General features: G+C 43.0%; 2 protein-coding genes across 3 annotated transcripts; one reads left to right on the top strand and one right to left on the bottom strand.

Moving 5' to 3' along the window:
* The first annotated feature begins 202 nt into the window (after positions 1 to 202).
* LOC102705554 (probable WRKY transcription factor 32) lies at positions 203 to 5,499 on the top strand. Of its 2 annotated transcripts, none has more exons than XM_015840070.2 (4): positions 203 to 796; positions 1,814 to 2,481; positions 2,569 to 2,718; positions 4,767 to 5,499. In XM_015840070.2, exons 1-4 carry the CDS (start codon positions 260 to 262, stop codon positions 5,173 to 5,175), a joined length of 1,764 nt encoding a protein of 587 aa, XP_015695556.1. In that variant the 5' UTR covers positions 203 to 259; the 3' UTR covers positions 5,176 to 5,499. The 2 variants fall into 2 exon arrangements, with proteins under 2 accessions (XP_015695556.1, XP_040383173.1); XM_040527239.1 differs by having other exon boundaries at positions 204 to 796; positions 2,572 to 2,718; positions 4,767 to 5,486.
* LOC102705275 (photosynthetic NDH subunit of subcomplex B 1, chloroplastic) lies at positions 5,213 to 9,386 on the bottom strand. The gene is made up of 6 exons (XM_015840539.2): positions 8,675 to 9,386; positions 7,953 to 8,143; positions 6,880 to 7,137; positions 6,275 to 6,392; positions 6,029 to 6,114; positions 5,213 to 5,910 (listed from the first exon to the last, which is right to left on the bottom strand). The coding sequence occupies exons 1-6, from the start codon at positions 9,275 to 9,277 to the stop codon at positions 5,730 to 5,732; spliced, it is 1,437 nt and encodes a 478-aa protein (XP_015696025.1). The 5' UTR covers positions 9,278 to 9,386; the 3' UTR covers positions 5,213 to 5,729.
* Positions 9,387 to 9,948: the final 562 nt, after the last annotated feature.

The following is a 9,948-nucleotide window of genomic DNA, read 5'->3' as shown; positions in this document are numbered from 1 at the left end:
CACCAAACGGCGGGGCCTACCGTCATCCGACCGTTTGGCGCTGAGCCCCTGACGGTGACGGGGACGGGACGGCTTCCTCCCTCCCCGTGCGTAACCACCGGCGCCGTTAACGCTCCGTTCCGTTCCGTTAAGTCGCCCCGTTTCACCGCTACCACCACCCGGCTCCGGTCAATCGCAGTCAAAAGGCTCCCCCTCCCCTTCCTTCCTCCTCTACCCCAACTTCTCGAACCCTCCAAACCCTAGCCCTCGAATCTCCCCCATGGCCGGCGGCGATCCCGCGGCGGCGCCCGAGGTGGAACCGCCGGCGGCGGCGGATGTGGCGGGGGAGCATCCCCCGCCGGAGCCTCCCGGGGCGAAGCCGGGTGAGGGGAAGGGGAAGGAGGTGGAGGTGGGGAGGGTGAAGGAGAAGGAAGGGGTGGAGGGGAAGGGGATGGAAGAGGAAGAGGTGGAAGTGGAGAGGGTGAAGGAGACGGAGACGGAGACGGAGAAGGCTGAGGCCGAGCAGAAGGAGACGGAGGGGAAGGCGAAAGAGGTGCAGTGCAAGGATTCGGTGGAGGAGGGGGAGGGCGGGAAGGAGAAGGAGGGGAAGGAAATGGAGGCGAAGGTGAAGGAGGAGCAGGGCGCGGAGTCGATGGAGGTGGATGGTGGGAAGGAGGAGAAGGAGAAGGAGAAGGAGAAGCAGAAGTCGATGGAGGTGGAGACGAAGCGGCGGCCGGCTGGTGTTGGCGGGGAGACACCCATCCTAGCGGTGCCGATGGTGGCTGTGCCCTGCTTCTTGGCGTCTCCTGCGTTTGCGGTGAGTGTGCCATTTCTGTCCGCCCCTCTGTCACTACGGCTTTTGGTTTCATGGGGAGGGAGGGATCACTCGTTGGCCGGAGGTTAGGGTTCTGATTGTTTGGGCTCATCTCGTTCAGGTTGTTCGTGGCATGTTTGTGATGATTGATTGTGGACACTAGTTATCCCATCAGAACTGCTTCAAAATTGTAGTCTGGTGTCATTTGTGTGATACATTTCACCAGAAATGCAGCAGGTTTGCAATGCGATGCCCATCGTGTGTCTGTTTGTGATGGTTCTTGAGATGTCACTTGGACTGGAGTTAGAATATACCTGCTACTCAGTGTAGCAAAAACTTAATTTAGCTGTAACTGTAGGAAAATATACGCTACAATTTCTTCCATGGTATCAAATTTGCCATCTTATATAATTTTAGTGCTCCAGGGACTAGTTATATGTAGCTAAGGATTTTATGGTGAAGGAAATGGTGTCCCGTGGGGTTGCTTCATATGCATGCGGACAATTGTTCAATTTGATGATTATAGCTGTTGAATTAGAATTGACATAGTGACTGAAGAATCACATGGTAAAGATGGAGCAATTTGTACCTAATTGCGATTCTTGTTTCACAGATGTTGAAACTGGTATTATACTTTAGTTAGTAATTCCCAATTGTCCAATCCATAGTAGGGTAATGTTAGCAATCATCCATTTCTCAGAAATATGAAGTGACCATCTGTGCGGAATTGTGTATTTCTGTTTGTCATGTCATATAATAAATGGAATTATATTGTGCAATTTGATTTTTTTTTTCATGAGACCGACTAAAAGGTGCTATGTATGATGTAATGGAAACCTGAACTAGAATTGTTTGTGGCATCAGTTTATACGTGAAGATATGTTGGAACAAATTAATATTGTAGTTACCATTTCAGTTTATTTAATACAAAGAACTGTTTGTTATGCTATTTGCGTGTTATTTTTATCTTATTTTGGTGGTTTTACTTACATCTGTGCAAATTATTGTTTTGGAAACTAGGGTCACTTTTCGATGAGTCATCAAGCAGCCTTGGCGAGTGTGACAGCTCAGGCACAAATACAATTGCAGTCACCAACCACATCATCATATTCAGAAGGGCTGCCCAGTCCATTTCCTATAACACCTAAAGCTGTCATGCCACTGCAGCAAGCACCGTCAGGAACTGCAGGGAGTGTTTACAGACCAGTTTTAGAGAAGTCAGCCTCATTTCAGTCAAGACCACAGCATCATGTGTCTGTAAACATGGTTGGTGATGGCTTCAACTGGAGGAAGTATGGTCAGAAGCAAGTGAAAAGTAGTGAAAATTCCCGGAGTTACTATAGATGTACTAACTCCAGTTGCTTAGCTAAAAAGAAGGTTGAACATTGTCCTGATGGGCGTGTGGTGGAGATCATTTACAGAGGGACGCATAATCATGAACCACCACAAAAGACCAGATTTTTAAAAGAGAGAGTGGCACATATTACTGGTTCCTCTGGAGACGACGAAACCTTGCGACTTGTGAACACTGAAATTATAGATTCCCGATCACCAGGATGTAAATTAGAACCGGGTGCCGTCCCTGAAGCTTCTGAACAGCAGCTCTTTTGTTCGAGTGATTGTGAAGGTGATGCTGGTAACAAATCAGAAGATGATCATACTAGCACAGATCCTCAGCCAAAACGGAGGTGAATTGTGGCACTCAGCTAGTTTGTCATATTTTATTGTTGAGTTGTTCCTAACTTTTTTTTCTCTATGTTTTATTGCTCTGTCAGCAGAATAATTGAGACCAGCACACCACCTTTAACTCCAGTTCTGAGAACTGTTAGAGAGCAAAAAATTATTGTACAGGCTGGAAAGACGAGTGATGGGTATAGATGGCGTAAGTATGGACAAAAAATTGTGAAGGGAAATCCAAACCCTAGGTATGCATTGTTATTTCTTGTTCGATTGTTCATTTATGCTGCAGTTGTGGTTTTTCCTTTTTGAACTTGAATGCTGCTTCTGTCTTTATTACTTGGGTACCCTTCAATTCAAGTACAGCAGTTTAGAACAAATTTACAAATGATCTGCCCTTCCTTCAAAATGGCTAATTGCCTGAACTAGTTGGGCATATTGCTTACATTGTTATTTCTGAGGATCATAGCCTATATTTCTCCACTGAGTCATACTTGTTTTCACTTATTATTTTGTGTTGGGTTATTATCTCCTGTGGCATATTATTATTATTCCTACATTACTCCTAGTACATAGTTAAGTTGTGTCCTAAACCCTTCTCCACTCTTGAGTTCTTGGTCTGAACACAGGCAGCGATAGGAGTAAAAAAATGTATCATTGATGTTTGAAGATACAAAATTTGGATAGATTGTTGTGTCACCATCTCAACTACTTTCTCCTTTTCTTATGTAAACAACATTTTGACTAGCATGTAGAGCTAGGCAATGATTTGTTTGAAAATTTATGACCAAAATGCATAGGCATTGCATGGTACAAGTGTGCATAGGCATTGCATCACACTATACTGAGTGAGAAAAATGGCTGTCAGAAAGCAATGAAATAAAATAAAGGTGAGAGTGGACTAGTGCAGGAGCACGAAATGAACTGCCCCAAAAATATCTATGCTCTGGAGGTCTCTAGATAGCTTACCTGTTGGCAAGTCGCAAACTGAGTTGGGCTAAAGTTGTAGATGTGAGAGGCAAATTCGGAAAGTTGTTCATTGACAAGTAATTGGAAGCAAATGTTTTGGTCAAAAGTGTGAAATAACATAGAACCGAGGTAGTATATAAAGTGCACATCCATTGAGCAACCATTTTCAGTGTCATAGTGAAATAACATACCTAATATTGCTAGTGTCATAGTGCCATGCACTGAGCAACCATTCCGTTGATGGAAAATCAGTGCCTGATCTCTTTATTGTTTATGATGGCCCATATCTGGTTCCTTCAAACATATGATCTTGTATGCTGCTCTGCTTACAGTCTATCATCTTCACTGAATGTTGTTAACACCAGTCACAGTTTCCCACTCATCTTCATTAGTTCATTAGTTTAGATGTGTTTTGGAAATAAATAATCTTCATACATTTTGTGTTATGAAGCATTATCTTTCTGAGAATCTTAGTAATGCAGCTATGCTGTAATGAATTGTACTTGCACAACACAACTAGTTGCAGAAATATAGTACTACGTAGTTTCAACATAATGAAGATACTTGTTAGTACGTAATTCCACATTTATCTATTTACTTGAAAATTTCTATGAAATCCTTATGCAACAAATTACCTTGTGAAACTTGCATAAACATATTTAGTCGCTGTCATGTTTACCTTTTCATGTGAGCATTAGACCAGTTTTTTTTTTGGGCTCTTGCATTCTTTTTTCCAAGCTTGTTAATTCCATTCTTGAGGCCATTTTGGTTTGCCTCTTGGAATGGAATGTTCGGGTGGGCTGATATCGGTGTACCATTTCTCGATTAAATAAAATGATATAAGCTTATTAATATATATGTTTAATTATGGATACATAATATTCCAATGAATCTAAGTTTAAGATTTTGCATTTCTCTCCTAAGTCAATTCAAACAAGCAGTAACTCAAATTTGGCCAGTAATGGTATCGCTCGAATGGCCGCTATTGACCGGTCTCTCTAGAATGGCTATTATTGACTGGTCTTGTCGCAAGAACGGTATGCCACTTGACATGTACTGTTTGGAGTGACTAAATGGTATGTTCCGCCCAGTACCAGAACAGTGTTGATACTCTTGCTTTTTTCTGCAATAAAACCTATTGTTTTTTAACCAGATGTTCTGTTTATATTACTCTTTCTATTATAGTAGATTTAGTGTTTGTTGACACTGAAAATGAAGTACATTTCTTTCTTTTTTTTGTAGAATGTACGAGTTAATGTAAATGATTAACCAAGCAGGAGCTACTGCATTTTTTTACAAGTTTATTAATCCCTTTTGTTCTATGTAGGAGCTACTACCGTTGTACGCATGATGGGTGCCCTGTCCGTAAGCATGTTGAAAAGGCACCAGATGATGATAACAATATTGTTGTGACCTATGAAGGTAAGCACAACCACGATCAACCATTTAGGAACAGCACTGAGTCAAGGGATGGGCCTGTTCCTCCTATGGTCATTACAGCAGAGACAACCTCTGAGCAACCCAGCACAATGACCTCAGCATCAGATCAGAAACCAACAATCAGCATGCCGAAGGATGGTGGCAATGAGCCCGCTAAGGACAAGACTTCAGAACCTGGTGGTGAGAAGGCAGTGGAGTCTGCGCAAACCCTGCTCAGCATTAAAACTAATCCCGATGACATGAAGAGTACCCTCTTGAAAGATACTTCAGCTGTAGTTCCTGTCCAAAACAATTGATCCTGTGAGGTTAGGGTTGATTCGATTAATGTATTAGTTTGTGGTATTTATTGGTTCAGGGATCTATTGTTGTGTTAGATTCTGTACATGAGTTGAGGGTTGGCATTCTGCGGAGCACCATTGGATAGACGAAGCATCTAGGCTCTTGAAGCCATGATACTTACAGTTGTCCCCTTGTATAGATTTCCAAACCCCTAGTGTGTATAGGTACTGTATCGCTTACTGAGGCTAAGCAACAAGAAGACCTGAGAACTCCATGTGTTGGTGCTCTGATTGGATTCATTGCACATCTAAGCTGATTCATGCCGTCATATGGTTATTGTATCTGGTGGTGTTATATCATAAGCATGTGCAAGGGGTATATGCCAGTTCCATTTTGTGAATAGAGTCTGTCTCCTTTGGGGTCATTTCATGATTGGTTGACAATCTTGTATGAGGATCTTGTGTAGCTGAGCTGAAGGACTACAAGACACTGTATCAGGTATGTAAAGCTCACTGTCACTGTGCAGACCTATATATCTACAATGCAATCAAGATGATGGTGTTGGTGGTGATCATGTTTGAGCCAATGCGAAGCCTGGGGTGGCCTCAAACTCCTTCACCGCCTTCTTCACGGCGTCGACGTCGATGTCGATCAGCTTCCCCGTCTCCGACACGATGACCGCGCAGCCCTTCTTCTCTTCCGCGTACGGCAGGAACAGCCTCGCCTTCTCCTTGGAGGAGAAGAGCGCCACGCTGCAAAGATCAACAAAGGTAACAACAGCAGCGGCATGAGCGAGCAATTTCATCTGAAATGAACATCCCAAAATCTGGAGAGTTGCGGATCAGCGAGCTCAAAGTGATGATGCCCAACCATGGCTTGTCCCGGGCGTTGGCGAGCTGAACGGCGGCGGTGTTGGTCGCGACGACGCCAACGGAGTCGTTGATGAGGCAGGTGAGCTGATCATCGGTCACAAACAAAAAAACACACTCAGTAACTAACAATTGCAATGTTACCTGTGAAAAAGCATGATTCATGACCAGGATTGGTGATGAACATGATTCATGGTGTTGTCAGACTGCAAGGAGATCTTGCGATGGAGAAGCATCAAGAACCTACCTGACCAGGAGTGGTGATGAACATGATGCTAGTCTCCTTCCCCACAATCTCCTCGACCTCTTCCCTGTGCTTCTCATGAGGGATCACGAACAGAGGCTTCAGGCCACTTCCTTCAGAGCTGCCAAGAGATCACCATTCATCTTTCGCAATCAATTCCAGAGCTGGAAACGCCAACAATCATTTTGTTCGGCTTTTTTTTAGAGAAAAAAAGGCAAAAAAAACATATTTACAAATAAAAATTATTTTACAAATATAACTTTTATATATGTATTGTTATCAATCTAAAAGTAAAAGGCTGTAAAATAAAATACGTTAAAAACCCGTAATAATAACTCTAAATTTGAGGAATTTTTAACCATCCTTGATATTCTAAAAATTTTAGTTCAAAAAATTATGGTAGCATAAGTTATATTATATCTCAAGATACTAAATTATTACACTGAAAATGTAGTATCTCGACATTTTTTAAAGATTATAAAAAGGTCTTAGATTTCAGATAAAAAAATATTTTTTTCTTATAAAAGCAAAAACAAAAAGACGAGAACCGAAGTGGACCAGCAGTGGGTGAAGTGAAGTGAAGTGAAGTGGTCAGGGTGAGGAGAAACCTGATCTCCTTGGCGATCTCTGCCCAGTGCTCGAGTGGGAGGAGGCAGTCGTCGTCCCCCCTGGACTTCATGTTGGCGACGGAGTCGGAGGCGATGCCGTGGATGACGACGAACTTGCCCTTCTCGACGCCGGCGCGGCTGTACTTGTCCTCCACGAACGCCCGGAGCTTCTTGGAGATGGACACCCGCAGCGGCGGTATCGACTGCTCCGGCACGCCCTTCGCCGGCCGACCAATCCACTCCAGCATGTCCTTGTACCTGATCCAAGTTGCTTTTCGATATCAGACAGTATTCCATGGGAATTTGTGTAAGATTTTAACATAAATCGGTTCACAGGTTATAAAGGGTCTGTTTGGGAGAGCTTCTTCCAGCTGCAGTTTTTTCTAAAAGCTGTTTCTAACAGAAACTGTCCTAAACGGTCCACAGTTTTTGAAAATCTGTAGTTACACATTCTGTAAAATGAACTAAGAATCCAGAAGCTGAAGAAGCTGGGTTAGGAGCTTTTCCAGATTCTCAGAAGTTGGCTGACAAGCAGCTGCTTCTCATAATCTAAAAGCTCCTCCAAACAAGCCTAAAGAACCGAGAAAAATTCATGTGTTTCCCAAATGTTATAGTCCTATGGTCATAAATTTATAACAATTGAGACAAAATTCCATAAAACTTTTTAAAACTTTAACTATCAATAATTTCAGAAGTATTTACTTCATAAGAACAAACAAATGGTCTATACAGACTTTCTTTGAGAAAGAAATACTGCCACAACATTTATTTCACAGAACAAACAAACGGTCTACATAGATTTTCTTTAGAAATACCATCACAATATCTATCATAACCTTGTTAGATTAATTTATAATAGGAGGGAGTACTATATATAACTGATGGTCAAATTTTCACAAGTTTGATTAAATTTTATCCTAAACTATATAGTACATGAGTAAGTAACTTTATACCAACTGCTAAGAGCCCATCTAATTAAATTCGACTACACAACAAAAAAAATGAATATATATTATTCGTCTGCGAGAAACAGTAAATCAAGGAGGTGAAAGGTGTGGAGAAGATGATCTTACATGTTGTACCCACCGTCAGACAGGTTGGTGGTCGGCGGCGTAAACATTTCGGTGAGGAACAGCCCTGCGCCGGCGCTGTTGACGTTGGGGTAAACATAGCTGACCTTGTCACGGGCCGACGACATGAAGAGGAACAGCGCATGCCCTATCCCGGCCAACTTGGTGGACAGGATCAGATCATAGTACCTATTCTGTAAATGTCAATACAAATCGGCTTTAATTAGCAGGTTGAATCATGCCGATACCCTATTAACTTGTCTTTGCTTTTAACACTGAATTTAGAGTTTATTTTAAGTTTTTTTCATTATACTTTACTTTTTAGATTCTAGATCAATATAAACACATATATAAAATTTTTATTCATAAATTATTTTTATTTTGCAAATATGTCATTCGGCTTTTTCCTTGTAAAAACAAAAACATGACCCCCTAATTCTCAGGCGAAACAAGATAAAATTTGATTGAAGTGTTGAGCATGTAGCGGTGGTGATTCAACATAATTAGGAGGAGGTGTATGCGATATTGGTAATAGTTTGTTATGTTTATTATCAAGAAAAGCCATATGATTCATGTTATGCCCATTATCTAAAAAAATCAGATGATATATTTTATATATATGCCTAGATGCAAATTAGCACCTATATTATAAATTTAATCAAAATTTAAAAGTCCTATAAAGGCATGACGAGAGACGAGGCACCATGTGAGGTGGTGGTACGTACCTTGAAGACGCCGAGCTGGTGGGTGTACTCGGCGGGCTCGGGCCACTCGTCGTCGGGGTCGTAGACGTCGGCGTAGCGGACGTTCTTGCACATCTCGTAGACCTGCTTCCCGCGCGGCGACGCCACCACGTCCACCAGCACGCCGGGGTACCTGTCCCGCAGCAGCTGCACCACCGGGAAGAAGAGCACGTTCTCGTACACCCCGCCGGACACCACGCAGCACGCCCGCCGCACGTCGCCGCGCACCTTCGACGCGAGGCTGTCCAGCTCCGGGTTGTACCCCGCCGGGAACTGCAGGAACCCGTACGGGTTCGCCGGGTCCTCCGCCGGCCGCGGGTCCTCCTCCTGCTTCCCGCCGGAGAACACCCCGCGGTAGTCGAACTCGTCGTCGGGCCCGTCGTCGAACGGGTCCAGCCACGGGTTCTTCTTCTTCCTCTTCCCGCCCGAGCCCGACGCCCGCGCCGCGCCGCCTGCCACCCCGCTCCGCCGCCCCAGCTGCACCACCACCTGCTGCGGCTGCTGCTGGTACCCGTCGCATTGCCATTGCCTCCTCGTTGCCGTCGCCGGCGTCGCCATGGACGTCGACATGGTTGGCGTCTGCATGCTGTGTTGCAGAGTGTGCTGATGAGTTTGCTTTGGATATTGCTGTTGTTGCCTTCTTTCTCTTTTTTTTTTTCCTCTCTTTTTTCTTATGTGTTTGTGTGTGTGTGTGGAGGAGGGGTTTGGATGTGGGTTGGGTTAGGGATGTGTGGAGGAGGGAGGATAAAGCGCATGATGATGGTGCCATTCGGTCTTGTTTTTTCTTCTGGTGTGGCGACTTGCAAATGAACCTGATGTATGTAGGTCTAGCACATCTGGAGTATGGACTTTGTAGCCAATAACGGTAGATAGTGTGACAGGTTTACTGTACAATGCAAGTTCATTAATTCTTATTTCTTTCGTGCCAAACTAATTTCATCTTGTTTAGTTTATACTTAAATAGAAAAGTTAACATACTAACTTGTTCTAAAATATAAGTATTTCTAAATTGTTTAGCATAGATAAAGGAGAGGTTAAAGATTTCTTTTTAGTCACTTCAGTGGCTAATTTTTGAATTTTGAATTGATTAAATTTTCTTTCTAAGAATTTCATTGGCTCCTGAATCGTTGCAATAATTGAAATAATGAGAATCAATACATAAATAATTATATTATAGTACAAAATTTGATTCGTAACATATTTATATTTTGGAACGGTGGGAGTACGAAGTAAACATAACCTTCCAATATAGGATA

The sequence above is a fragment of the Oryza brachyantha genome, chromosome 8 (genome assembly GCF_000231095.2).
Source record: "Oryza brachyantha chromosome 8, ObraRS2, whole genome shotgun sequence".
NCBI lineage: Eukaryota > Viridiplantae > Streptophyta > Magnoliopsida > Poales > Poaceae > Oryza > Oryza brachyantha.
Note: the sequence above shows the minus strand (reverse complement) of the source record. Positions and strands in the feature narration are given on the sequence as shown.